We start from the raw sequence: 27,826 nt of genomic DNA on the forward strand, positions 1-27,826 counted from the left end.
TTTGTATTTTATTTATTTGTTCTTTCTTAGATATACGTGACTGTAGAGAGCATTTTGACATACATACCTGGAGAATAATTTATTTTAATTAGGATCTCATTATTGTGGTTGTACTTGATAATGGAGTTTCACTGGTCGTGTATGTATATATGAACATAGGAAAGTTATGTCAGATTCATTCTACTGTCTTTTCTAATCCCATCCTCCTCCCTTCCCTTCATTCCCTTTTATCTAATCCAATGTGCATCTTCTCATGTTTTCATTTATTTACACCAGAAATAAAGGAAATGTGAGAAAATGCATTTTAATATCTCATTGCCAGTGTTTACATGGAGGATCAAAATCCTCAATCCTCATTTTTTTTTTTACTTATTTAATGTATGAGATTGAAAAAGTACTATGGAAAGCTATTTTAAAATTATTGGCAGTTGGATTATTGGTGTATCCATATATATTTTTTAATGATGTTAGCAGTGTTTGCATCAGCTTTTAACATCAGATAATCAGTTGTTTCCTGTGTTACTATAATTATGCAGAAATGGTACAGTGTCTGGAAGTAATAATGCTGTTTTTAAAAATCAGATAGTTTTGTATATGTGTAAATTGCATTTTACTGTATATATTTTGTGTTTTCTAGCTAGTGCAAATCATCATAAACACAACACACCTGGAACAAGCTTGTAAATACCTTGAGGACTTTATAACTAACATTACAAATATTTCTCAAGAAACTGTTCATACCACAAGACTTTATGGACTTTCTACTTTTAAGGTATATAAAATCTGACCAAAGTTTTCTTTTCAATTTCTGTAGCAAAATTAGGTAATTAAAGACAGATTTTTGTGTGTGATTTTATTGTATTTCTAAATATTGAGAATTAGAGCTAATTATTGTCAACAAGCAGATAAATGTCAGTTCCTTTTTGGCATTTTAAATATTAATAAAACATTTTAAACTTCAATAAAAGGGGAGAGAAACATTGATTTTCTACAATGTATTACATTTTGTTTATGTTTGAAAACAAATGGTAAGGTTGAATTAGGCTAGCTGAATTTTAGAGTTCAATAATTAATTTTACATGTGTGTGTTTGAAAATGAAAAATATGAGATAAATAAGTGTGAGATTTGCTTTTCATCCCTTATTGACTCTATACTGAAGAAAAAAATATGTCACAGATGTTATTTTTTCTGGATGAAAAGATTTATATTTGTATAGTAGCAGAGGATATACTGAAAGATGAATTGATGGTTGTTTTCAGCAGAGTGCAAGATTCAATAATTTTATGTTTGTTTTATTGATTTGGAGACACAAATGATACATTGGAATAGGCTGGCATTGTAAATTTTCTTGCAAGGAATATTTTATTAAATTAATTATAAACCACTTACTGATCCCTTCTAACTTTAAAAATTCAAAAGAATTTTTATCTTCCTACTTTTTCTATATTATAAATTATTCAATTTATCTCCTAAAATTATATTGTAATAATTTATTTTTAAAATTAAGTGCACTTGTATTTAGATATAATTAACTTAATGTTAATATTTACTCTGACTTTGAATGTGCAAAGCCCAGAAACAACTGTGGGTTCCTAAAATTATCTATTTGGTCCCCAAATCTTATGCTTCCCCGATGACTCTTAAGCTCATGATGTCAGCCTGATACAGAAGACAAATTCAGAATGGCATCTGTGTCAGTGGACTTATAAAATTAGAATTGTGAAAAAGCAGGCATTCATTTATTCAGTAATGTAATGTAGTGATTAAGAGTATATACTCTGGAGTAGACTGCTATGTGACCTGTGCAAGTTTTTTAACATTAATGATTACAAATTTCTTCATCTGTAAAATCAGAGTAATAATATACTATCTACCTCATATGAGGTTATAAAGATTAAAGGAGATAGCACAGAACAATTCATTGTTTATCAGTTATGCTATGAGCTCTCTATTAGGCCCCAAGTATACAAATATCTATCACTTCCTTCATGAAGCTCACAGGAAGAAAAAACTGTAAAAGATACGTAACAGTATCACTTAAGTATTATAAGGGGAGAGTACAATTTTGGACCTTTATTTATCCAAAGATGCATTGATCTTCAGCTTTTTTCTTTCTTTTTTCCTTCTTTGTGGTACTGGGGATTCAACCCAAGGGTGCTCTACCACTGAGCTATATCCCCAGTTCTTTCTTTTTTTCTTTTTTTTTTTTTTTTTTAATTTTGAGACAGTGTCTCTTTAAATCGCCCAGACTGGCCTTGAACTTGTGATCCTCTTGCCTCAGCTTCACCAGTGTCTACGATTCCAAATGTGTGCCACTGCCTTCAGAAATCCTTAGCTTTTATATTAGATTTTTTAAATAATCTCTCTCTAAATTGTTCTTTTTGTCCTTATATTCATGTATGCTTCAGACCCTGACAAGAGGGGATTTACTTAGGCTTAGAGTTATAAGCCTAATTAACTGCTCACATTAAATTTGATCTGCTTACTCAGTACTCTGAATGAAATATGAAATACCTTGGTGTTTCTAGGAATTTTCAAGCAATTGTTTATTATCAATTAGAATCAAAGATGCTGGAACATGGTGCTCTTATATTGGGGGATCTTGAAACTGTTTCTCAAAATCTGTCTTTTGGGAGAGAATTTTAGAAATATTAGCTCTGGTTCACCATTCCATAGTTGTAGATATTTAGTTGAAACACCAACTACCATCATATACCCTTAGGTGGGTTTCCTTGAAAATCAGAAATCAAGTTCTGCCACTACAAATAGCATAGCTTCCTCATTTTTGTTATTCTTTGTTTTGTTTTCACTCAGAGCTTAGTAAATATTTCTTTGTTTCATCCTATGTTTCATAATATAATAAGAGCTGTTTTGTGCTCATTATTGGAAAATCAAGTATTTGGTTCTACCTTTTGATCTATTTCAAGAGGAATTTGTCTTGAATTGTGATATGAGGAAGTGGTTCAGCAGGGAGAATTGTTAACTCAATGTTAGAGTGAATTACTCAGGGACATTGGGGAATTTCTATTCATATTGAATAGTCAATGTGTTGCCTATTCCACAGAGATGATTGAGGTACAGTCTTAGTTATGGATATTAGATTGAATTGCTTAGTTAACCTCTTAGCCTAATTCTTTTCAATCCAATAACCCTACAAAACATTCGTGTTTGGTTTCTTAAGGGTCATGGAAACAAGCACTTTCATGATTCCTTTACCATACCTCTATTTGTTTTTCTTCCAAAATTCACATATGCATACATATGATATATGTGCTTATGTATGTCATCTGTTTATTTTATGAATTGTTATAGATTTTCTTATTAGCTTACCTTTCACTTTGCTGAATCTGTGAGTGGTATTAGAGGTACAACAGTAGTTACTACCCTAAAACAGTACTTCAACTTATTGAAATTAACTTGGACCCACACAGAGCCACTTAAAAATAATGTAAGAGTTATGTTCACTGAAAAAAATTTGCATCAGGATAGAGGGATGAAATAGGAATATCATTTCCTTTTTGGTTTATGTTGTAGAGGAATGATCCCAGTTCTCTCTCTTTGGCACCAAGGATCTTTTAACTTGGTTCCATGGAACTTTTCCAGTCTGTCACCCTGAAGAGTTTCTTTCTGAGTCCTGGTAGTGATTGCAACTGTAAGTCAATCACAATAATATGGCATAATGAAAAAATGTGTTGAAAAGTAGCCAAGTGAATTAGTGCTCCTTTACTAATTTAATTAAAACATAAAGAGGCAAATCTTTCTTTCATTTTAAAGTTGATGTTAGGACCAAATATAAGAATAAAGTAACTTTTCTTGATTGTCAAACTGGTATCTAAAGCATCTAATGAATTAAAACTATGATTCCTTAAATTGGCTTATCCTCCTGTCCATCTTACTCACTATTATACTCCTTCCCCCATCATGACTAAATATTAGGTTTGTTGTATTGTCTTATCTGTTTTTCCCCTGTTTTGTCAATACTGACATTAAGATAATGATTTGGATGCTATGTGTGGTATAATTAACATTTAGAAATTTCTGTATCAAAATTATGGCTTACTGTAACATTGTTTTTTGAAGAAAAGCAGGAAAAAATTAACTAGGGAAAATAGTCTTGTGACAGTTCCAGTGCCATCTACTACTTAGATTTTTAAGGCCCCCAAAAGGTTATTGAACTGTTTGCCTTATTCTAAATGAGTAAAATTAAACATAACCTTTTTTCCCCTTATATACTCAATAAAATGTTCAAATAGGATACTTGAAATAGAGCTACTAAGAAAAAATTTCATGAAAACTAACAGAAAAATCAACTCAAACTTTCTTAAACAATAATGGGGCCTGGTGGAGTGACATGCTCCTAAAGCCACTGAGCAACATAATGGCACTCCATCTTGAAACAAAAATAAAAACAACCAACTAAACAAAAAACTGCAATAATTTTTTGCCAGAGTAACTGAAAAGTCCAAAGACAGGGCAGATTTCAGATGAGGCTGAAGCCTGCTGCTCAGTTTATATCACCAAGGACCCAGAGTCTCTCCTTTATTTAGCTCTACTTTATGCAATTTTGACCTCATTTTCAGACACCATGTGATGACCCAGTACCTGTAGGTGCTCTCCTGGTAGCAGAATGGTTGCCTGGTCCCAGTTCCAAACCTCACATTTTCATGCCTTGTCATCTGAAGAGAGAGACAATGTTTCTTTCACTAGCTGCTGTGGAGTTCCCTGTGTAAGAGGATGGAAACTGCTAATTTTCTTATACTCATCAAGATTCATCCTTGGAGCCAGATATAGGTTCAGTCCTGCCTGAACCATATATCTGTGAATGTCTTCCAAAACATGTTTGAAGACTGCTCCAAAAGGGAGAATAAATAACAAACAGAAAATTATAGATGTGTATTTCTACTTAGCTTTCATTCAAAACACATATGCTTATGGATTAGGAGGTACAGATGGAGTTTATACGTGTTTTAAAAATCCCTCTGAGGTAGTTCTGCTGTGCACCAATGGTTGAAAACCACTGATAGTATGACCTCATTTAATTTTTATACATTGCAATAAAAAATAGTTCTCAAATTCTGCTCAATACATTTCTGCCTCCAGAGGGCACTGTTTCTTTAACAAGCAAAGGAAGAATGAATGAATGTTTATAAGCTGAATGTTTTTAATTTTATGTAAGATTTAAATAAAAGATTTAAACTGACCTTCATAAGATCACTTCATGCAGTATAAAGATCATATATGTTTCCTAATGATTGTATTTGGATTACAAAATAAGTAAAACTTTTAGTCATTAGAAAAGTTCTTTCAAATGTTGTCTTAAAATGTGTTCCTGCTCAGAACTTCTGTCTGAATTTTTCTTTTACATAGCATAGTCACTAACTTCCTGATTTAGATTTCTTGGCTTTCTTTTATAGTTTATGGACTATAATAAACTTCTTAAAATATTAAATACTTCTCCTTCCAATTTAAAAAAAATCTTGAAAAAAGATAGTTTATAGGGAAAGTAGAACCTGCCCTCGGTGTTACCTCAGAAAAGTAAACTGAACACCAAAGTTCTTGACAGTAACAACAATGAAAATAATAAATTTTTATATTTCCACTTTATTGTTGCTTAGTTTCTTTTCTTTTTTCTTTTTTGTGAATCACTCTATCATGAAACATGAAGTCCAGAAAGCATGCAATTGTAATTACTTCATTTGAGTATAATATGAATGACTTTATTGTCATCATTTTAATAATTTTTCTTTTTTCAGATAAAAATTGTTTTGTTTTCCCTCAGGGCTTCAAATTTTGTAGATATTTTCTCACTCTTTCAATTTTTGGTTAGCATTTTAGTTGTCCCATATTACTTTTAAAAATTTCAGGAAAATATTAGTTAATACCTTCTTTATTTTAATAACACTGTGTATAGTAAGAGGGTATTAAATATACCGTTGATTTTAAAAGTGAATTTAGATTAGAGCCTTTAAAGAATTTCCATTTTATAAAAATCAACGCTATAAATCCATAAATTTAGAGGAAAGGAGTCTCTTGAAACTGGCTTAATATTTTGTTAGGGGTGGGGGGGATAGTTAGTGGTACAACACTTGCCTAGCATGTGTGAGGTCCTAGGTTCAATCCCTAGCACTATAATAGACAAATAAATAAATAAATAAATAATTTGGGGGGGGTTAAGAATCTTCTTTTCTTGCCTACATAAGAGGCTTCCCAGAAAAGCAAGAGAAATCATAAATACAGTCTGAATGTATATAGGAAATGTAACAGAAGATAGAAACAATCAGTCTCTCAATTTTCTTTGCCTTATAATAGAAATGTTGAATATGGGATGATTATACAACACTGAGCTTTAGGTCTCTTTTATCTGAGTGGTGTGTGAAATTGTGTTTAGCTTCACTTCTGTTGTGACCTATATTAATCCATTTAGATTCAACAAAGACAGTGAGTCATGAAAAAGGACTAATTATGAATGTTGGGGCAAAATGGAAAGTGATAAATGAGCATTTTTTAAAATATATGGCTTCAAGAAATTGACTTACAAGTGGTATTAAGATGTGTTATGGTATAGTTCTGTAGGTTATAAGCATTTGTTAATCTTAATTACCTTTCCCTGATGTTGTTAGGGAAGTTGAAGAGAGATGTGTATTACTGCTATTGATAATAGTTATTATCTATGATCCCATTGGCTAGTTGCTAGTGTTTCACATTTAAAAAAATCTTTCTGTGAATGTTCAATATGCATTTTTTCTCCACTACATGCAAATAACTTTTGTAAGTTAAGTTAACTTGGGCAGTTTGGAAGGCTTGAAATGCTGATATGTTAATCATCTTTATGCAGTTCACTTTAATATACATTTATTGACCATTACTAGCTACCTAACACTAGTAGGTTTAAGGAAACTAATCATGTTTTTAAATGATAGGTGCCTAGTACGGTTACTTTGAATTAATGATAGAAGCTTGCATAATGTCCTGTGAGATAGGGATGATTGTTACTTCCTTTGAAATAATAATAATCCAAGAATCTACAAAAGTTATTTTGCGAAAGATGTAAAGATATAGTGGGACACAAACCCCTTCCCATTTTTCTCAAATCCCTTTCCACTTTTTCTGTTGAGTAAATTAAAATACTGGCCCATATTCTTTAAGTACATTAAAGAAAAATTTATGGTCCATTTCTTCATTATTTATTATTAGCAAGGATGACAATTTTTTAAATGGCCACAAATTCTTAACACTTCTTTCATTGAGCAGTGTTTGTGTGTTGGGGGGAGGTCCATGTCCCTCCTTCCTGATATGGGTAGACTTGTGATTGCTTTGATCACAAGTCAACTAGTACAGTGAAAGCATTGTAAGACATCTGAAGCTAGGACATAAAAGGCAGTGTAACTTCCGCTTTACTCCAAGTATGTAGGCATGGACCCTGAGCTGCCATTTCATGAGGAAGCTAAGCCATATGGAGAAATTACCTATACCGGGTGCCAGACATATGAGTGGGGGGCCTCCAGAATGATTCTAACTCTTCATTGTTGAATCTTATTCCCAGACTCAAGTTGTTCCAGCTGAATCCCAGCTATTATAGAGTAAAATCATCTCCCACCCCTAGAACCTGAGAACATAATAAAATGCTTTTTTCAAACCATTAAGTTTTGGGGTAGTTTATTATTCAGCAGTAGTAACTGGAATAGTAACTGATATAAACACTGAGGTTCCTATTTTTGCATGTCATCTGGTAGCTTTTCTTCCATGACACCTTTTTTCCAGCCTAAATGATCTCTCCTTTCTTGCTATACTTTCACTATACATGTAGTCAATACTGATTTATTCATATTTACTTATTCATTCTGTGAATATTTTACATGTGATTCTTTTCTATTCCAAATAGATTATAAACTTCTTCAGCATTTTCATTTAATAAGTACTTAGCTGCTATCTACTATACATCAAGTTCTGTTCTAGGTGCTGGGGATACATTGTTGAACAAAAATAGGCACAAATTTCTGCCTTAATTGAACTTTCTTATTTTTGTGTAACTTATTCCTGCATTGCTCAGAGTGCTGCACATAAAGTGACTGATAAATTATTATTGATAAACACTAGTTTTTAGCTTCTCAAGATTTCTATGAGATAAGGTTAGAAATTTTAATGAAGAGAGATAACTATTTTGAGTCATCTCATTTTGCTACTACCATATTTAGTAGTACTTCATAACGGTTTCTGCTAATGCCATGAACATTAACTTATCTTAAATTCCTTTTTTATTTAAAGTGGTATTTATCTTTACTTTCTTCTATAGCTGAGGAGAGGCACTGTTGAAGGTTTTTATTGTTTATGTGAAATTGATATTAGATCTTTGAGTAGAAAGAAGAAAAATCCTTCGTGGAATTCCTGTTCCAGTTCTCCTATGAAGCTAAACATGCAGATGGAAAGATGTCTACTGGTAGTTGGTTTTCCTCAGCAGGGGTAGCAATGAGTAGTAAGTGATTAGACAGTATGAAAATTGGACTAGGAACAAAAAAGTGTTACAATGTGAAGATGATACATTTTGATCATTCATATTTACTTCCTGTATGCTCTTTTTTCTTTTTGGTACTGGGGGTTGAACTCAGGGGCACTCAACCACTGAGCCATATCCCCAGCCCTATTTTGTATTTTATTTAGAGACAGGATCTCACTGAGTTGCTTATTAGTGCCTTGCTTTTGCTATGGGATTACAGGCATATACCACCATGCCTGGTTACTTTCTCATATACACTTTAGAAAAAAAAAATTAAGGCACTCAAACCAAAAATACCTTTGAGCATTATGTTTTTTAAATATTTTCTTAGTTGTAGGTGGACACAATATCTTTATTTTATTTATTTATTTTTATGTGGTGCTGAGGATCGAACCTAGTACCTTTCACATGCGAGGCAAGCACTCTTCCACTGAGCTACATTCCAAGCCCATCCTGATTGTATTTTCCAAGTTCTGACTCAAGTAGCATTGCTTCCACAAAGCCTTTTTTGACAAATATGTACTAATTATTTTCTCCTTTGTTAGCTCAGGATGGTTTGCAAAACTTTTAATGTCACATTAATCACATTTTGTTATGTTGCATCTTTTCTTGCATTATAAATCCTTGATGTTAGAAACTATCTTACCCATTCCATTATCTTTATAGTGTTCTTACTCATAGACATGATATAAATTGTATATTAGGTGAAATTGTATTCAAATGTACAATGTGACTAATAATGGTGATACTAGGTCTCTCAAGCATTAGTTTAAATAGGTATTCATTTTTTCAGAAATAGTGCTTAGCTACTTAAATAAAATTAAATCCAACTCCAAAGTGCTACTGTCACATATTTGTGAATTTTATAAATTTTTTTCTCTTATTAATTTTTTTTCATTTTATTGTGGCCAGAGAACATACATAATTGGTGTGTCTTCAGTACTTTTAAGGCTTGTTTTATGTCTTAACATATGCTGTTTTCTGGAATGTGGCCCACTTAGCAACACATTTGAGTACACAACACTTTTTTAAAAACCTTAAGGTATTCCAACTAAAATTTTGAAGACTGTTTAGATATCCATTCCCTGTTATTTTTGTTGAGGTTACTCCCATCATTTCTTTTGTCCTCAGAGAAATTAATCATCTACTTCTTCTACTACCTTTTAAACTCAAAGCATTACAGTTTGTTCTCTGTAACAATGGAGTCCATATCTGTGGGTTCAGCCAACCTTGGGTCAAAAATACCTAGGGAAAAAATTTTGTCTGTACTGTACATGTATAGACATTTCTTGTCATTGTTTCTAAACTGTATGGTGTAACAACTATTTACATAGTGTTTACATTGCCTTAAATATTATAAGTAATCTAGAGATGATTTAAAATATATGAGAGGATGCTCTGGGTTATATGCAAATACCATTTTATATAAGAGACTTATGTGTCCTTGGAATTGCATATGGGGGAAAATAAGAGAGACTTTTAGGAATAAACCCTGCTTTCACTCCTGAGATACTGAAAGGCAACTATATTTCATATTTTTTTCTATGATAATCTAGCTTCCTTTTCCTCAGTGGGAAGGCATGATCTTCTGCATTATTGACTTTTGTTTTCCCATTTCTGCTTTTCCTTAGGGTCTTCTTAAAGTTATGAGAATAAGTTGGGAATTAATATCTCATAAAGTATCTGGTCACACAAAGAAAAAACAGGTGACAGGTTGAACAAGAAAGAAGAAAAGATGTGATATTCAATCAAATAAACAGAGTAGTATAAAGAAGTTAACAGTTTTCTTGGGCTTTGAATAAATGACTAAAATATTAGACCAAAGACCAAAGAAAAGTATAAGATAAAATTTATAATTTTAAGCAAACTTGCTTTATTATCTGCTTCTGTAATTGTTTCTTATTTATTCTTTTTTGCTATTATTTTGTTTTGTCAGGATGCTCGACATGCTGCAGAAGGAGAAATATATACCAAACTCAATCAAAAAATTGATGAATTTGTTCAGCTTGCTGATTATGACTGGACAATGTCTGAACCAGATGGAAGAGCTAGTGGTTATTTAATGGATCTTATTAATTTTTTGAGAAGTATCTTTCAAGTGTTTACTCATCTGCCTGTAAGTATAAACAATTTTTAAAAATTGTAGTATAAGTTTGCTTATGAAATATGTTTTAGAATTTAACTCTAGATTGGGTTTACTTGTTTAAATAAAATTCCTAGATTGTGTATTTCCTTTTCCATTATTATAAATCAGTTTATAAGGACTGGGCATGTAGCTCAGTATAGAACACTTGGCTAGCATGTGTGAGGCCCTGGGTTCAATTTCCAACCTGCAAAAAAAAAAAAAGAAAGAAAGAAAACCAAACCCAAAACAGTCTAGTCTAGTCCTTTTAATAAATCAGTTTATAAGTCATCATAACTTAGCCAGTTTTTTGAGGTTCTAATTTATTTTACTTTCTAACCAAAAAATTTATTTTCACTAAAACCAAAGCAAAACCCTGAAACTGACAATGTAGACTTAAATAGAAAGAAATACTAGTAGAAGTTTTTGGAAAAATCAGTATAATCAATGACTTTTCTAGTTATAAAGGGCCAAGAAGTCACTGACTAGTTTTTATACAAGAGATGAAAAGTAAAACAAGCATGTTCTGTCCTGGTACATGTTCTTAGTTCATGTATATCTTGAACTTCGGTTGAAGAAACAATTAAAAAAATTAGAGCAAGGACTTTTGGATGTAAATAGGCTGAACACCGGATTCTCCAGATGAGGACTACAAAGGCCAAAGGGTGGGATGAACATGCTCTTATTAAGTGTATCTAGAAAATAATATAACCACTGTGAAAACAGAAATTCAGTAGTTTTACACAAATAAAATAGGAATAAGTTTTATCAACATTTTTATCCTATGATAGAAGATGTAGCTGAACATAAAAAATAATCTATTTAATTCAAAACTTAGCTAACTACCACCAACCCTCTTCCTTGTTTGAAATGGAGGGAAAAGAAAAGTATTTTCCTTATCCTTACCCTATCCTCTTTCCCCATCAGGAGTTGTTCCAAAGAGCTAATTAGAGAAATTGAGGGAAGGTGTTTCTATAGAAATAAATAGAAGAACATCTTAAAGAGATTTTAATCATGGCTCTTGGTCAAAGAAATTTTAGGTGCTTACCTGGGGATGATATTTTGTTTCTAATTGCTGTCCTTGAATTTATTTTAAAAACCTGTAAATATTGTTAATTAATTTTTACATCAACTGATTTCTAAAGAAGTGCTTATCTTGTAGTATGCACTAAATAATTATTGAGTTAATTTGAATTCACCTTGTCAGTATAAATCTCTATGCTTCTAGCCAAAAGCAATCTTCAAGGATAAATATATACACAATGTATATATTGTGTTTTAATGTTGTAATATCTGCATCACAAGTTGGTAAGAAGTGATAGGTAGGAATTTTGTGTATACATGGGATAAAATTAAGAGAGATTATATGTTAGAAATGTTTGGGATAAATCCCTCGCTTTAGAAGGCTCATATCCTGGAGGAAATCCCAGTTTCTCAAAAGAGACTGATTACTTTGTGAGAAACAGACTTTTAGTCTAACTAGATTCAATCACTTACCTGATACATTGTGATATTTTGTCTGATTTTAAGTGAGTTTTCATATGCCATTTAAAATTTTTATTTTATCTACATAGGTTTTTCTATAAAGAAAATAAATTTTTATACAGTGTAGACAGATAAATTCAGCAATAAATTTAGGACATGACCAAACAATTCACAGCTAAGAGAATGTTCTTACAATAGTATATTCTTATTTAAGGATGAAGTAAAAGAATTTTTAAGCAAAAATATTAAGTTATTGACTGTGATAAATTTTAATTATAATTAATGGAGCAACTATATTGTGGCTTAGTGTATTCCCTGAAACTCTGAAATTATATAAAATATTAAACCTGATTGTTTTCTTTCAAGCAAATAGACATAGTTACTAAATGCATAATTTATCTAAATATGACATTATGTAAGCTATCATTTTTAAATATTTTAAGCTGAAAATGATTTCTTAGTTTTAGATTATTTGTGGATTGAGATAGACCAATTTGAAAGTTCTTCAACCCTCAAAGAAGCTTCAGAATATATTTATTTATCACATCTAGTCCCAATTCAGGCAGCAAGCAGAACTAGTTATCCTACTTACAGACATACGAGGTTAAATAATGTGTCTAATTTTAGACTCATGCCCTATCTTTGGTTTTAGCAATGTTCCTGAAAAATGGGGTGAGTTAGTTAGTGGAAGCTGTGAAACTAATGACTCTTTCAAACAGTGCTAATATTGGCCAAAAGTGCAAAAAATTGGGACATGGAAGTAGATTTTCTGCAATAAAAGAAAGTGGCTCTTACTTCCCCTGCAACTCTGAAAAGACACAAAATTGAACATGTTCTGTTTAAAATCTCCACCTGTAACTTTACTGAATATTTAGGGTTTTTTTTGTCATTTCTATCACTGTTGCAAAAGAATGTTTTCTTTATCAAAGACTGTCATCATGTACAATTGGTGACCACATTGCCCAGTGAACAGTTTTATTGATTCCAGAAAAGTTACAATTATCTAACAGAGTTTTGTTCTCTGCTTACAAGATCTGAGAACAGTAGAAGTTAGTAGATAATGGAGCCTAGGGAAAGAACTCTGTCATTTTCAAATTATGGTAGCAGTAGAAAGCTGTAGGATTTGGAGAACTACCAGTTATGTCCACTTTTTATTTTCTCTCCAGGGTTAAATGAGTGAGAGAATGGATATCTCTTACTTGTTTCTCTTAAGATTGAGTACAAACCTTTTTAGGAAATGGAAAAATAAAAGAGCTTTTTTTGCCTCCATATTTAATTAGCTATTCCTCTTCATTTCATTGTGCTCCAGCAGATAAGACAAGCTCTTTTCTGGCAAGAAGAATTAACAGAAATTGAAATAGTCAGTATTTGTAGTAATCACAGTTATTTTTCCATTACTCAGAGTATTAAACTTCCCTGCTAACTATGTTTTCTGCCTCAAGGAAACTTGCCTTTTTCATGGCTCATTTAGAATTAAACTCATTAATCTTTTATGGTTCCTACAAGCTTAGGTGCTGAAGTGACGATATTCATAGAATAGACTCTGGAGTTAGGATGATTGAGTTTGAACCTTATTTTATAATTTGCTAGCTATAGGATCCTGGCAACTTGTGTAACCTTTCTGTGCCTCTTCCCTTCCACAAAATATAATGTATATATAATATATATCAGTTTCAGATTATTTGTGGACTGTGGAAAATATAATAATATATTTTGGACTGTAGAAAATATATATGTATAATATATAATCCATTCATTGTCCATAGGACTATTATAGGATGAATTAAAATGCTGTGTAAAAACATTGCCTGACAGGGTGCTTGGCATGAAGTAGGCACTATTAATAAATGTTTTTAAGGTTTAGTTAATATGTGAAATAAAAATTATTTTTTTCCTGTATCAGTGCCCTTGGAAATAAACAAGTTTTACTATTTCAAAATGTGTAAATGACCCTTCTTTTTTATAAACTTTCCCTGACAGTTAGAAAATACAGAAGGAAAAAAAAAGAAAATACAGAAGAAAAACAACAAAAATTAATTTTGTCAAGAGATGATTAGTGTTTTTATTTTAGCCTGTATTCTGCCAGTTGTCTTTTCCTATGCATTTATGACATGTATTTTTTAAACTAATTTATAAGCAAACTTTTTTGTATTGTAAGATTTTATATAAGCCAGAAAATGTTATACTAAGGAAATTTTTAAAAAGCATTAAACATTTACTTACTGTTAACCCGAATATAAATGAAAGAAATTTTTGAGCCACTTGTACATCTAGGCACTCTCCATGCCTGCCAATGGAACTCAGTAACATTTTACTCCAACTACTGCTTCAAGACCTCAGAACTGGTCTATTTCTGGAAAGAAGAGTTAACATTTCCTTCCTTCATTAATGTTATTCATGAGTTTGCTTTAATAAAGATAATTTATTGATTTGCAACCACTAAGGGATATATATAAATGATAGTTTTTAATTTCATCACAAATATTTATTAACAAAAGGGCCCCAATTATTCAAATGTGTACTAACAAATAATTATCTTCTATAGTAGAAATAAATGGAAGCTCTCAAATGATCAGTTTGCTCATATTTCTTCCTTTTTAAGAACTTTTCATTGTTTTACTTTTAACCATAATGTAATCTTTTCTGCTTCTTTACTTACTCTAGAGGTGTTAGATTTGTAGATATATCTGATTTCTATTTGACTTTTCAATGTTTTCTTCCCAGAAAGATCTTTTCCTTTTGCTTTCAAATATACTTAATTTTTTTTCCTGCATTAATGAAAATGGCGTGGACAGTTTTTTAAAAATGTATTTAAAAAAAAATTTTTAGTTGTTGATAGACTTTTATTTTATTTTTTTATATGCGGTGCTGAGAATCGAACCCAGTGCCTCACACATGCCAGGCAAATGTGCTATTGCTGAGCCACAGTCCCAGCCCCTAAAAAAGACATTTTTAGAAATGACTTTACCTTTGGCATGTAATTCTCTAATCAAATGTAAATATAATTGGATGTTTTTCAAGAAAAACACTATATGGTTATAGGTGTTTCTCACTTTAGAGAATAAATGTCTGAAAAACTGGTCACAGCAATATCTGTTAATCAAATTATTCCTCCCAATAGCTTGTACTCTTAGATTAGAGATGCCTTCCTACTGAGAGAAAGTGACCTCAAGATCATACTGGGAAATTGATATTGAGCATACCTCTTCCCAACTGTGCATTCAGTGACATTACACTGGTAGTCATGGTAGTATTTAGACCATTGTAACCAGCAAATGATACAAACCAAGGTTTTTTTCCCTCCAGAGAATCATTGTTAAAAATTAACTAGCACACCACTAAATACAGCTTAATTTTAAAAATCACACTGTAAAACAAACAAACAAACAAAAAACTTAACTCAAAAAGTAAAACATAGTGTTTCTCAACAATAAATTGAAAATATGGGATTGGGGCTGTGGCTCAGTGGTAGAGCACTTGCCTGACTTGCTTGGGCACTGGATTCAATCCTCAGCACCACACAAAAATAAAATAAAGGTTGTGTCTGTCTACAACTAAAAATATGTATATATACTTAAAAAATAAAATGAAAATACTACAGTAGAAATAATTTTTAAGGGAAATGTGTCACAAGTGTTGGTAGTCTTTAAATGCATTGCTGTATTTCCTATCTAGTTCCCTTTCAAGGTGTTTTCTTTCAGTTGCTTCCTTTGAAGGCACTTCCCTTTTTTTGATTTGTTTGCTTTAGGCTGTTAGGGTTCTATTGATGTGCTAATTTGATATTCTTTGTAAATTCTCTGTGCTTAAGGCTGCAATCCCTTTTCTTACTAAATGTAGATATCTGATGGGACTGAAGTTTTAATTTCCTTTTTTATTTGTTAATGATTTTTAAGCATATTATGCTCTCTTTAATTGAGAAGCATATATATATATATATGTATATATGTATATATACATATATATGTATCTAGTTCCTTAGAAGCATGTACATATATACATATATACACACACACAATATTAAATGAAGATACATAACTTAGGCAGAAATGGGTAGTATCTTAACTGTTAAAATATTCTCTCCTGAAAATTTTTTTAAAGATGTAGCACTGTACTAATATTTTGAGATTTGGGTCCTCTATTTGATTCTTCCAATTAATTGCATTGTGAAAGCAGGCAGATCATTTACCATCTGGATTAATTTACTGATATATTTTATTTCATAGAACTGAAAATAAAGTTTTTCTTGTTTTATTTTACTTTTATTCCAATTAATATGCTAAATGGTAGTAAGTCCAGTAGTCCTGAAAAGTCTGGAATGGAAAACAGTCTCTCTCCTTGCCCTTCCTATCCTCACTGCCGTTCTCCCAGACTACCATTTTTCACCATTGGGTTTTGTTTCTTCTGGTGGTTACCATAATACAAAAATAGAGACTAGCTAGTGATTTCTTGCTATGAAGGAAAAAGCACAGGTAGCAACTCCCCCCTTCCCTTTTTCCTCCCATGGATTTTTATATTTTATTTATTGTTTTATATAAAACAGTTGTATTTCGACTTTCAGTTCTTTCTATTTTAATCACTATCTTAATTCTCTTCTATGTAATGTAATAATAATAGCCTCCCTGTCTTTTGTGCCATCATTTCTTCCATCTGGTACTGTTTTCCGATAAGTATACTTTTATTTTTACCTTTACTGAAGTTATTAATATTTACATTATTTTGACAACCACAACCTAATCTATGCTTTGTCCTGGTTGGCTTTTCAAGGTGAATACCAGAAAACAGTACTTTTTAATGTTATGACAATATTGTTCCCTTTAGGTAAGGTGTAGTACGCTAGGATTTTTTTCCCCCTTTCATGTTTGGGGTCTGGTATTTTAAATTCTGGTCTTTTAAAGGAGATTATTTTTTTCAACATGGCCAAATAGATTCTTTTTTATTATATTCCATATTTACTGAAATTATACTGCATTTTAGATGACTTCGTTTTTTTTTTAATCTTTGTTGATAAGTGAGTGTTGTATTTTCAAAATATCAAGTGTTTCTAACCTTCTTTCCTTCATTTGGGTAAAAATCTTCCACAGAGACCTTTCTTCCAGACTCCTTTGTCTTTAATCTGTGCCAGTTGTTCTCTGTAATAGCTGCATAGTTATTTTCCTTTCTTGCTCTCCTGGACTGAGAACTGTTTCCTAGATTTGGTGTGGTGTGTGTGTGTGTGTGTGTGTGTGTGTGTGTGTGTGTGTGTCTTTTATTGCTTTACTGATTTGTGTTGTACTGCTTCAGAACTTCCTCAATAATTAATAACTTCCCCTGGAAAGGAAGTACATTATTTAAGTTCTTGAATATCAGAAAATATCTTCTGTGCTCATGTTTTATTAATAATATGGCTAGTTATATAATTCTAAGTTAAGTAGTTTTTTCTCTTGCAACTTTCATTGCATGCCTGCAATGTCTTCTGTCATCTGGGTTTTAGAATCTATTTTTAAGTTCTTACTATTAAGAAATACATAGAAACACGTAGAGATGTTAGCCTTTATTTCATTTACTTAGCTATTTACTCAGTGGCCCTTTGCTGAAAATGAGTGTTCTTATTCAGGGGAGGGAAATTATCCTCTATATTTAAAAAAAAAAAAAAACTTTTTTAGTTGTCAATGGACTTTATTTATTTTTTATATTCGATGCCAAGAATCAAACCCAGTGCCTCACACATGCTAGGCAAGTGTTCTACCACTGAGTCAAAACCTTAGCCCTCCTGTATATTTTTTTGATAATTTTGTTCCTTCCATTTTTCTCTTCTTTGCTAGACTGTCATTAGAGTTCCCAGATTGGTTCTCTTGTGTTTCGTACTCTTTTTTTCTTTCTATATCCCCATCTTTTTTGTTTTATGTTTTGGAAGATTTGCTTAATTTTATTTTTCCATTTTTCTATATGATATTTTATTAATTATATTTTTAATTTTTAAGGAATCACCTCTGTTTTTGTGTTCCTTGTTCATAGAATTTTCTTTTTTAATGAATTTATTATCTTTTAAATCTGAGTGTAGAAAATTTTTAAAGTTGATTTCTGTGTCTTACCTTTATTACTCTGGAATAGGTTTTTGTTTCTTTATTTTGTATATTCTTTTTTATTCTGAACTTTTCCACAGTGTGGTAACCCTTGGTTTTCTGTTTGTTTTTTAACAAAGAAGGCCTTGAGATCTGACACGGATTTACTCTGCTACTGTGTAAATACATACCCTATTTTTTTGATAGACCTTTTCCCCTTGAGCAGGAAATATTTATATACATTGCTGGGGGCATTTTGCCCAGGATTCTTTACCTTTATAGTCAGCAGGTATGAAACTAGTCATGAGATTGTGGTCTTCAATTTTCAGGACTAACTTCCTGGGTATGCAACCTGACAGTTACAGAATACCATGTTTAGAAGGGCCCTTCATGTGAATTGGTACTTATCTTTTACAGTCTTGGAATTCTTTTTTTTTTTTCCTGTACTGGGAATTGAACCGAAGGGTGCTCTATCACTGAGCTACATTTCTGGCCCTTTTTATTTTTTATTTGAAACAGCGACTCACTAAGTTGCCAAGATTGGCAACTAATTTTTGATCCTTCTGCCTTGGCCTCTTGAGTGGCTGGCATTAAAGATGTGCACCCAGCACATTCTTAATGTTTGAACAAGGGTCCCCACATTTCCATTTTGCACTGACTCCACAAATTATATATTATTTCCTTCCTTTGTTTCCATTATCACCTTGCCAAAATAAAAGGGACTTTTCCTTTTTTCCCCTTTCCTTTCTTTGCTTTATTTTCATTTCTTTCTTTCCTTCGCTTTCTTCCCCTTACCCCCTGCTCCCTTTCCCTTTCTCTTCCCCTTAAGTCAGGAACCTCAGCTGTTCCTGGAGAGTTCTTTCATTAGGGAAATTGCCTGTGCTCTGTAGGTGGGGGATCATTGGCACAATTGTTCCAGAAATCTTTGTTTCCATCTCATTTCTCTTCCCTTTCATACTTCTAACTCTGGACTTCAGTGTACTGCTGGCTCGAAGCTCCACTGTAGTTAGTTCTCTGTCAGTGACTTTCTTTTTTCTGTTTCATCTGCCTTCTGTCTTCCAGAAATAATCTCTTGATGAATCCTCCCATGCGTCTTAATTTCCTTTGTTGTTGAGCAGTTTGTCCTTTGCCATTCTGTGCTTTTTATTTCACTTGTATCTCAGGATGGGGAGGAAGCAAACAAGTTAACTTAGTCTGTCATATGATTCTGAACAACCTGCTACCTTCTCCTGGAAGTTAAGTGATTGGATTAGATTACCTCAAAGGTCCCTATATATAATATTGTATGTTTCTAAGCATCATCCCTTTAGATGAATGTCAAGTCCCAGCTTAAATGTGGCCTTACTGATTCTGGCACTTCATTTACTCTTTTTTTTTTTTTTTTGGCTCACACTTATTTATGAGTTAAGTATAAGAGTTCCAGTGACTTTTAACTTGACTGAAAACTTCAGAAAACTTTAATAGTCTAGTAGAATTATTGACTTTAACCCATCCTCTTTTTATGTAACCAGAAAGAATTGTATTTAAAATATAAGTATTGTACTTTTTATATTGTGGCACAAGCAATTAGGAATACATTTAGTGTTTACCTATTAAATGAAAATATAACCATATACTGGGCATATTTCTTATAAATTAGTTTTTCTTATTTGGATATTAATTTTTAAATGTAGAGGGTAATGAATGATGTTTATCTGATTTATTAATATAATTCATATAAAATGGTATTATGTGAATTATGATGAAAGTATCACATCCTATGATGTAGATGGCAGTCATATGTTGAATGCTGTTGTCTGACTTTTATCAACAAGTTTCTAAATTTTAACTGAATTTTGTCTTCACTTTGTGCCATTTATATATTTCCCAAGACATCTTTACATGCACTTTGAAAGAGTCTACAAAAAATTGTTGAACAAATTACTATGTTGATGGGATAATTATGATAATCAATAAAAAATTTATTGGAAGTTAAATCTAGAAAAGACTTAGTAATTATTTGGGATCAAGTCCAGTCTTCCAGAAGAATTAATTGTTTGGCTAATACACCTGTCAGCACACTGCTTACTAGGGTTAATTAGATTGATCAGCCTGACTAGTTGAGTTTCTGCTGTGGTCTTTCTTTTACTCATTGTGTATTTTATTTGGTAAAAAGGACAACTTCCCTTTTGGAGGAGAACCTTCAGTCTAGTCTATACCAGAAGTTCAACTTCCACTAATAAATAATTTTGAGTTTCTTTGACCTAATGTAATTAGGTTAGATTCATATTTATGAGTAAATACCTTTTTCATAAAAATTTTAATAGTGCTTAAATATTACATGTTATTGAAATTTGAAAAGTAAATTAGATAATTTTTTTTAAAAATTAACACTTATTTAATATATTTAATCCTTGTTATTTTAAGGAATTGATATTTGATTAATGCTTAATATTTTTAAAGAATAAACCAGTAAATATATAGTTAATATAGAACTCTGACAGGAGCTTATCTGCATTTAAATTGAGACCAGAAATTTGGTTTTACTTTGGCTTACTATTATTCATTTGCTAGTGGATACATGTAAATAATTAGCTGTAAGATAACTTAGTGAGGGCTGGGGTTGCAGCTGAGTGGTAGAGCACTTGCCTAGCACATGTGAGGCCCTGGGTTCAATCTTCAGCACCACATTAAAAAAAAAAATAAGTAAATAAAGGTATTGTGTCCATCCACAATTATAAAAAATTTTTAAAAAGGCAACTTAGCCATCATTTCTTTAGTAATTCATTTCAAGTTATATTAACAGATTGTGTGAGAACACAGAGATTTATCCTAAGTAGCTTCAGAATCATGTATGCTCTATTATTTCCTGTTATTTGTGAAAAAATAGACATTTATTTCTGTCTATATTAAAATCACCTCTGAGAGGAGATGCTTGTTAAATATTCAGATACCATTGCTTGGTGTAGACTTAACTGCACTAAAATTTCTGTAGCTTACAAATATGCTTTTTTTCCCTTGAAGTTCGAGAACCACTCCTTTATAGCAAAAAACACTGTTGAAGAACTGTTGTTTTCTAAATTTTCCACACAGCTGACATTTAGTAATTTACTAACATCCTTGTAATTTAACGCTGACTAGACAACTTGATTAGATAGACAAAAGTTTGGAGGAAGATTTATCTAATTAATGTGAACATAAAAACTCACATCAATCTCCAAAATAAACTGATAATATATGTGATAAATTGATACCTTTAAATGAGAGTAACATTTGTAGAACTAACTTGCTTGTTGTATAATATATTTTCTTTTGGTGCTTTAAACACTGTTTCTGCTGTTATTAGAATACATCTTCCTTTTTTATTTGATTTCCTTGCTGACTTCCTCCTCAGACCAACAATGATTATGCAGCCATGTCGGTAAGTAGATGCAAACTAAAGCTAGCACATAACATTAGAAAATAATGAACTTCCTACAGGCTTATTTTTCTCTGCTTATGTATTTAAATTAACTTCTAATTATTTTGGCAGTGACTTTGATATATTTGTAGTTTTGTAGAAACATAAGTCTGAAGGTAATATTAGTTGTTTTGATGAAATAGAATTCTCTGTGATTTGATTATGAAAGTTAATATTGAAGGCATATCTGTGGGGAGTGCTGTGCTTTTGGAAACCTCTCTGTGGTCTTTCCTGATCTGTGAAATCATGTCAATGGGAATATACACCCCAAAGATTTTTGTGAGGCTTACGTGAAGTAGTATACATAAAATGTTTATAACAGTGCCTGGCATAAAATACAGTCTTAAAAAATATTGTTATTATTAGTCATTTCTAAGACAATTTATGCCTTTTCTGAGTTTCTCTGCAACTCTATTAGCCAAACTTGTAGAAATTTAACCTAGTACATGACCCATTGTGAGCCAATGTGATTCATGACCCAGTACAAATTTTTCTCAATTCAGCCCAATATTGCTTTCCTGAATTGCCTTAGCAATTCTCTCTCTCTCTCTTTTTTTTTTTTTAGATAGAGGGGGAATTTTTAATATTTATTTTTTAGTTTTCGGTGGACACAACATCTTTATTTTATTTTTATGTGGTGCTGAGGATTGAACCCAGTGCCCCACACATGCCAGGCGAGCACGCTACCGCTTGAGCCACATCCCCAGTCCAAGCAATTCTCTTTTTAAAATAGCTTTATCATATTTTTCTTTTTACTCTATTTGTCTTTTCAACATACAATTTTGAACTCTTGACAACCAGATTAAGAAGTAATTAAATATTTTCAAAATGTATAAATATTGAAAATTCTTAGGGGAAAAAATCTCATCTAGCATTTGAAATGTAAATGTTCCTAATTTGTATCCTTCTTTTTCTGTTCTTATTCCTATTATTGAAGTTCAAATTTTGATTATTGTAATTGTCTTTGGATTGATCTCTTCCAGCAGTCTCTCCTTACTTCAGTCCATCCTATACACCAATGTCAGATAATTCTTTCTAAAGTACAGTTTAATCTATTTCCCTGTTCAAAAACTTCTGGGGCTCTTGATTGTTTGTTTAATCAAATAAAAATTCTAGAGGCTAACAAAAAGTATAAAAGACATATTAAATTTGCTAACATATTTCCTACCAATAAACCATTTATATATTCAGAAAGCAAAAATGGTGTTCATAAGTGAGACTGACCCTTTGTCCCAAAATTCAAATTGTTTATTGTCTTTGATTTTTCGAGGGTAGGGGATTGTTCTAGATAAATTTTAATTAGAAATTTTTAAAGTTTGGTACTTGAATGTCCAATGTCCGTGTTTTGAAAGTTATTTATGTAGAATAGTTCTTTCTATGGATATAAATTAGGCATTTCTATGACATGTTTTGCTATCTATTTTCATACTGTTATAATGAGTTAATTCCAAGTACACAAAACATCAACAAAAACCAACCATTGACAGTATAATCATTGCATTAGATAAAGCTAAAGATTTTTGAGACAGAGCATATGAAAAGGTCGAAAACAGTCAAAGCCTTTTATGTGAAGTAGAATTTATGTTTTTATGAAGGTTTTTCTTAATGCTTTAAAACAGGTGATTTTTCAGTGTAGGAAGTTAATTGCAAAACAAAATTGCCTCTTAGTCAAAAGTGAGCATACTTTTATTTTATAACTTTAATACTTTTAGACATTTATTAAGTAGGCATCTCAGTTAGTTAAATGCTGACTAATCTTGGTGAGAGATTTATTTAATAACGTGTAAGTATTGTGTGTATATATAGCATAGCATACTTAAATACTTCCCTGCTGTTAAACATTGTAAAAAACAATATTTTGAATTGCTTTTGGTGAAGGCTCAGTTGGAAGAGTAGTAGAATTAGAAGGGATTTTAGAAGGGAACACTATGAGAGTTTTAGTAGGAAATCTGTGAATTAGGATAGGACTTCAGACCTGACCTGTGACAGATAAGAGGGATATAAATAGAAATAATTATAATGGACTCTTTTCAGTCTATAGACTATATGTATATGCACTGTATTAGTGTGCATACATACATATGCACACTTAGATATCTTATAACGTCACTCTTTGACAGAGCTAAAGATGAAAATAGACTAGATCATTGGTTCAGGCTTTATGAGCAAAGTACCATTTTGAATAGGAAGATTCAATATTAAAAAACAACTTAAAGTGTAGCATCCGGCCACTTCCTGATAACAACAGAGGTTTATGTTTAGAAAATTAAGTTTTTTGCAGAAAGAGTGGCAAATTTCTAGGGATTCAAATAATATCTTCCCCTTTAATCTGTATTCCACAATAGAAAGAAAAGAAAGGTTTTTTTCCTCTTTAAGTTAAGGGGCAAAAGTTCAAATGGGGAATAAGAAAAGGGACTAAAATATGTGGGTAACAGATTGTTTAAATTGAAATTACCTTTTATTGTGAGCAGAAAAATCAAAAGGGAGGTCAGATCTCTAAGGAAAAAGAAAGTAGGTGGTAGAGAAAGATATTAGAGTCAGACGTTTCCTGTGCAAGTCAAGATCTGGTGAGGCCATAAAGAGTCCATTTTTCCTTCTGTTTTCCTTTGTTTCTTCTTTCCCTCTCCTGTAAAGAGGGAACAATAATGGAGAAAGGTAAGGGTAGAGCTAATGGGAGGGGAGAACAACCTCAATACATTTACAGGATGTTTGCAGGTCAGATAGAGAGAAAAGAAAATACAACATGTGGATATACACTTAGAAAAAACTTATGTAAGGGACTAAAATTCAACAAGTTAAAGAGATTAGGCTTTGCAGAGTAAAGTCCCACCAAAGTAGTATGTTCAGGCTAATATTACATATGAGGGGGAAGACTGTGGGAAACCACCTTTTAATCATTTACTTTCATCCAAGAGACTTTAGTTGTTGTAAGAAAGCTGTCATGTTTTAAGTCTTTCTATCTTTTATGGAAATCAATGTGATAGATGGTAGTTTTGAGGTTAAAATATTTTTGAAGAGCATATTCCTTTCTTATTCTTTTTTTAATATTTGTTTATTTATTTGTTTGTTTGTTTTTTTATGTGGTGTTGAGGATTGAACCCAGTGCCTCACATGTGCTAGGCAAGTGCTCTACCCTGAGCTACAACCCCAGCCCCAAGGTTAAAATCCTTAGAAGCAAAAGAGGAGCAATTGGCAAAGATCTGCTGTAGTTGTCTGTAAAGACTTATTCTTAACAGAATTACCTATTCACAAGTCCTTGTTATTCAGGATAAGTACATGTCTGAGCTTTGAGAATCCTCAAATTTGAGGATACTACTATGCTATATAATTTTTTTTCAGAAAAATGCTATGAAATATAATTGAAAACCAAAGACCTTAATGAGAGTTATTTCTTCCATGCCAAGACAGCAAAGCCACATAGAGATGGGGAAGTTGGTTTGACTGCAGTCAGCCTTTGAATGATTTTTACCCCATCATACTTATTTCACAGAACATGCTATTCTAATGTTTACCTAAATAAATGATGCCCTATTAGTCCTAGACCCTCAGAATCATCCTTAAAAGGTTGGCACTGAAATATAAATCCTCAAATGACTAAGGTCTCCTCTGTGCTATGTCTTTAATTATGGCTGTGTTTATAATGTATTAACCACAAACATGCATTAGTAAGAGATAACCAGCAGGCTTTTGGTGGTGACACTTGTCCGGTTTACTAATGATACTTGGAAACTACCTATATTATCTAATCTCTTAGTATTATGGCAGTTTCTTTGGAAATTTTAAGTTTTACTAGGGTTGTGAAATATTTTCATTATTAATGGTCTTGGCACTCAGAGCTATATGCTTATGTAAAGGAATAAGGTTGTCAGTCTGCTATTACAGAGTTACTATTTTAACGATTCTTGGAATGCTTCAGTTTTTCAAACTGAATTCTGTAAATTGGCTGTACTACATTGTAGTATTGGCAGCCACAGGGAAAATTAAGCACATCTTTATCTTTCTTGCTTTTCTTATGTTTGCCAAATGAGAACAGTGATAGGGCATTAGTTGTGTCGCTTCCTTATTTAAACATAAACATAACAGCCTAATAATGAGTAGTGTGGAAGCAGAGGCATTTCTTCAAAACCTTGTAACTTTCTAGACCTTTACTGTTCTTCTTGTCCTTGCATTCTCTTTTTTCCTACTAAAGTTAGGATGTGTTTAAAGATAACCTGAGACTACCATGACAGACAGCAGCAATGATACTTGCTAAAAAGCTAAAATGTGGATACTGCATGCCATCTAAGTCCATGTTCAAAAGATAGTTTAAAAACAAAGACTGACAAAATTTGATAAGCCCTGTGATTGGGATAAGGAAGTTTTGAGGGAAATAGAATTTTGCCATGTATTACTGGTAGTCCTGAAGTTTTCTTACTTTGGGAAACAATTTTGTTTCAACTTTAAGATAATCATGTTCTATTCTGTCTTCCTGCCCCGTCCAGTGTGTGTGTGTTTGCACATATGCATGTGTCCCAAGAATAAGCATTTATGTTACTGTCTGGCATCCTTATGATTGAGAATTGTTAGAAGGAGAGTGGAAAAACCTAAGAGGGGAGAATGGGAATTCCTAGTTGACTATAGAATTGTGGCTAATTAAGGTGGTAGCTAGTTTTTTCAGGGATGGAAGTGGTTAGATGATGACAAAAAGCAAGTATAAGAGAAATAGAGAAATGTAAAAGAAGTATTTTAGAGAATGTTGAGTGTGTTTAGAATCAGTATATTTTTATAGACCTAAGAATTCTTTGGCATAACTTTAAAAATCTGTCTTCATAGTAGTATTAAAGCAATTATTAAAATTCACTAAGAAATTCATCTTCATATTTAAACTTATAACTCACCCATTCTGTTTTATTGAGAATTTTACACATTTAACTATTGTATATAGTGTAGGAAATAAGAAAATGGATCAAAATCTAAAGGAATCCTTGTGCATTTGTGAAATCATCTTGGGAAAATTCCACATTCTACACTAATGTTTTAGATTTTCTGATTTAATAGTATCTTTATATTTGAGTAAGACGTAGTATATAGTTTCTTCCCCCCGCCCTCTGTTGTTGTTGTTGTTGTTGTGCTGGGAATTGAACCAAGGGTGCTCTACCACTGGGCTACATCCCCAGCCTTTTATTTTTTGAGACAGGGTCTCACCAACTTTTTACCATGTTGGCCTTGAACTTGTGATCCTCCTGCTTCAACTTCCCTAATAACTGGGATTGCAGGCTTGCACCTCTGTGCTAAGATGTAGTTTCATATAGTGAGACTTTTGATTAGTAGTTCTTGTATGAAACAGAAGGAAAATAATAGATTTTTTAAATTAAAATATTTACTTTTCACCTAGGTTCACCATTTTAAATTCGCATTAAGAATTTTTATTTCTAATTTTAGTATTTACTCCACATTTGGTGAAAGACCTTATTCTTTCAGTCTGTGTATTTTAAAAGGCTATATACATTGTGGCTCTTCAGGAGACTGAAGAATCCATCAAAATAGTTCTCTTCCCTGGGCTGGGGCTGTAGCTCAGTGGTAGAGTGCTTGCTTCGCACACATGAGGCCCTACATTCAACCCTCAGCACCACATAAAAATAAAACAAAAATAAAGAAATAAGAAAAAAAAAAGTTCTCTTCCCTTTTTGCCTCTGGAAAGACTATTTCATATTCTGCTAACTGAAATTTATATAGCAAACTGAGAGGCAGTAAGTTTATGCATAACATCAATTTACTGCTTTAATTTAAATAATTTAAAAGGTAGGATCAGAATTAATAAATTCACTTTCTAGTTTTAGGTGTAATATTTAAATCCACCATGATCTTTTTTTCTGTCAAGGGTTATGTAACCTTTTGAAACAAAACCTGTTATCAATTAAAAAAATAACATTATGCATAGTATATTTGTATCTACATTTTTCTTTTTTACTTAAATAAAAAGAGTAGTTTATTGTGCAGAGTTGGTTTTTGCGGTGATTATAAATAAAGGGAATTTGACTCATCTGGGATCATTAAGGAAGAGTAAACCAATACAGGAAGGTGGTTGTGATTTCAGGAGCATATTTTTACATGAGATGTTCTTGAAAGAATGAAACAGACTTGAAAAATGCTTTTAAATAATTGCTGATGGAATCAATCCTTTTTTTAAAAAAATTAGATCTTTGAAAGAAGAGAATGGTGAGACAAAACTACAGATGAAAAGTCAAAGTGCCAATTATTTATA

At 32.0% G+C, this 27,826-nt stretch overlaps 1 protein-coding gene across 8 annotated transcripts in view; it reads left to right on the plus strand.

Moving 5' to 3' along the window:
* The window catches only part of Exoc6 (exocyst complex component 6), a 212,909-nt gene that overhangs the window by 125,056 nt on the left and 60,027 nt on the right, over window positions 1-27,826 (plus strand). For 6 of the 8 annotated variants that reach the window (XM_076835327.2, XM_076835331.1, XM_076835336.1 and 3 more), the window contains 3 exons: window positions 638-772; window positions 10,432-10,611; window positions 21,517-21,543. In XM_076835327.2, coding sequence (XP_076691442.1) covers window positions 638-772; window positions 10,432-10,611; window positions 21,517-21,543 — 342 coding nt within the window. The remainder of the gene's footprint in view (window positions 1-637; window positions 773-10,431; window positions 10,612-21,516; window positions 21,544-27,826) is intronic. The other 2 variants (XM_076835332.1, XM_076835330.1) reach the window with 1 other exon arrangement.

Source organism: Callospermophilus lateralis, chromosome 15 (genome assembly GCF_048772815.1).
Source record: "Callospermophilus lateralis isolate mCalLat2 chromosome 15, mCalLat2.hap1, whole genome shotgun sequence".
NCBI lineage: Eukaryota > Metazoa > Chordata > Mammalia > Rodentia > Sciuridae > Callospermophilus > Callospermophilus lateralis.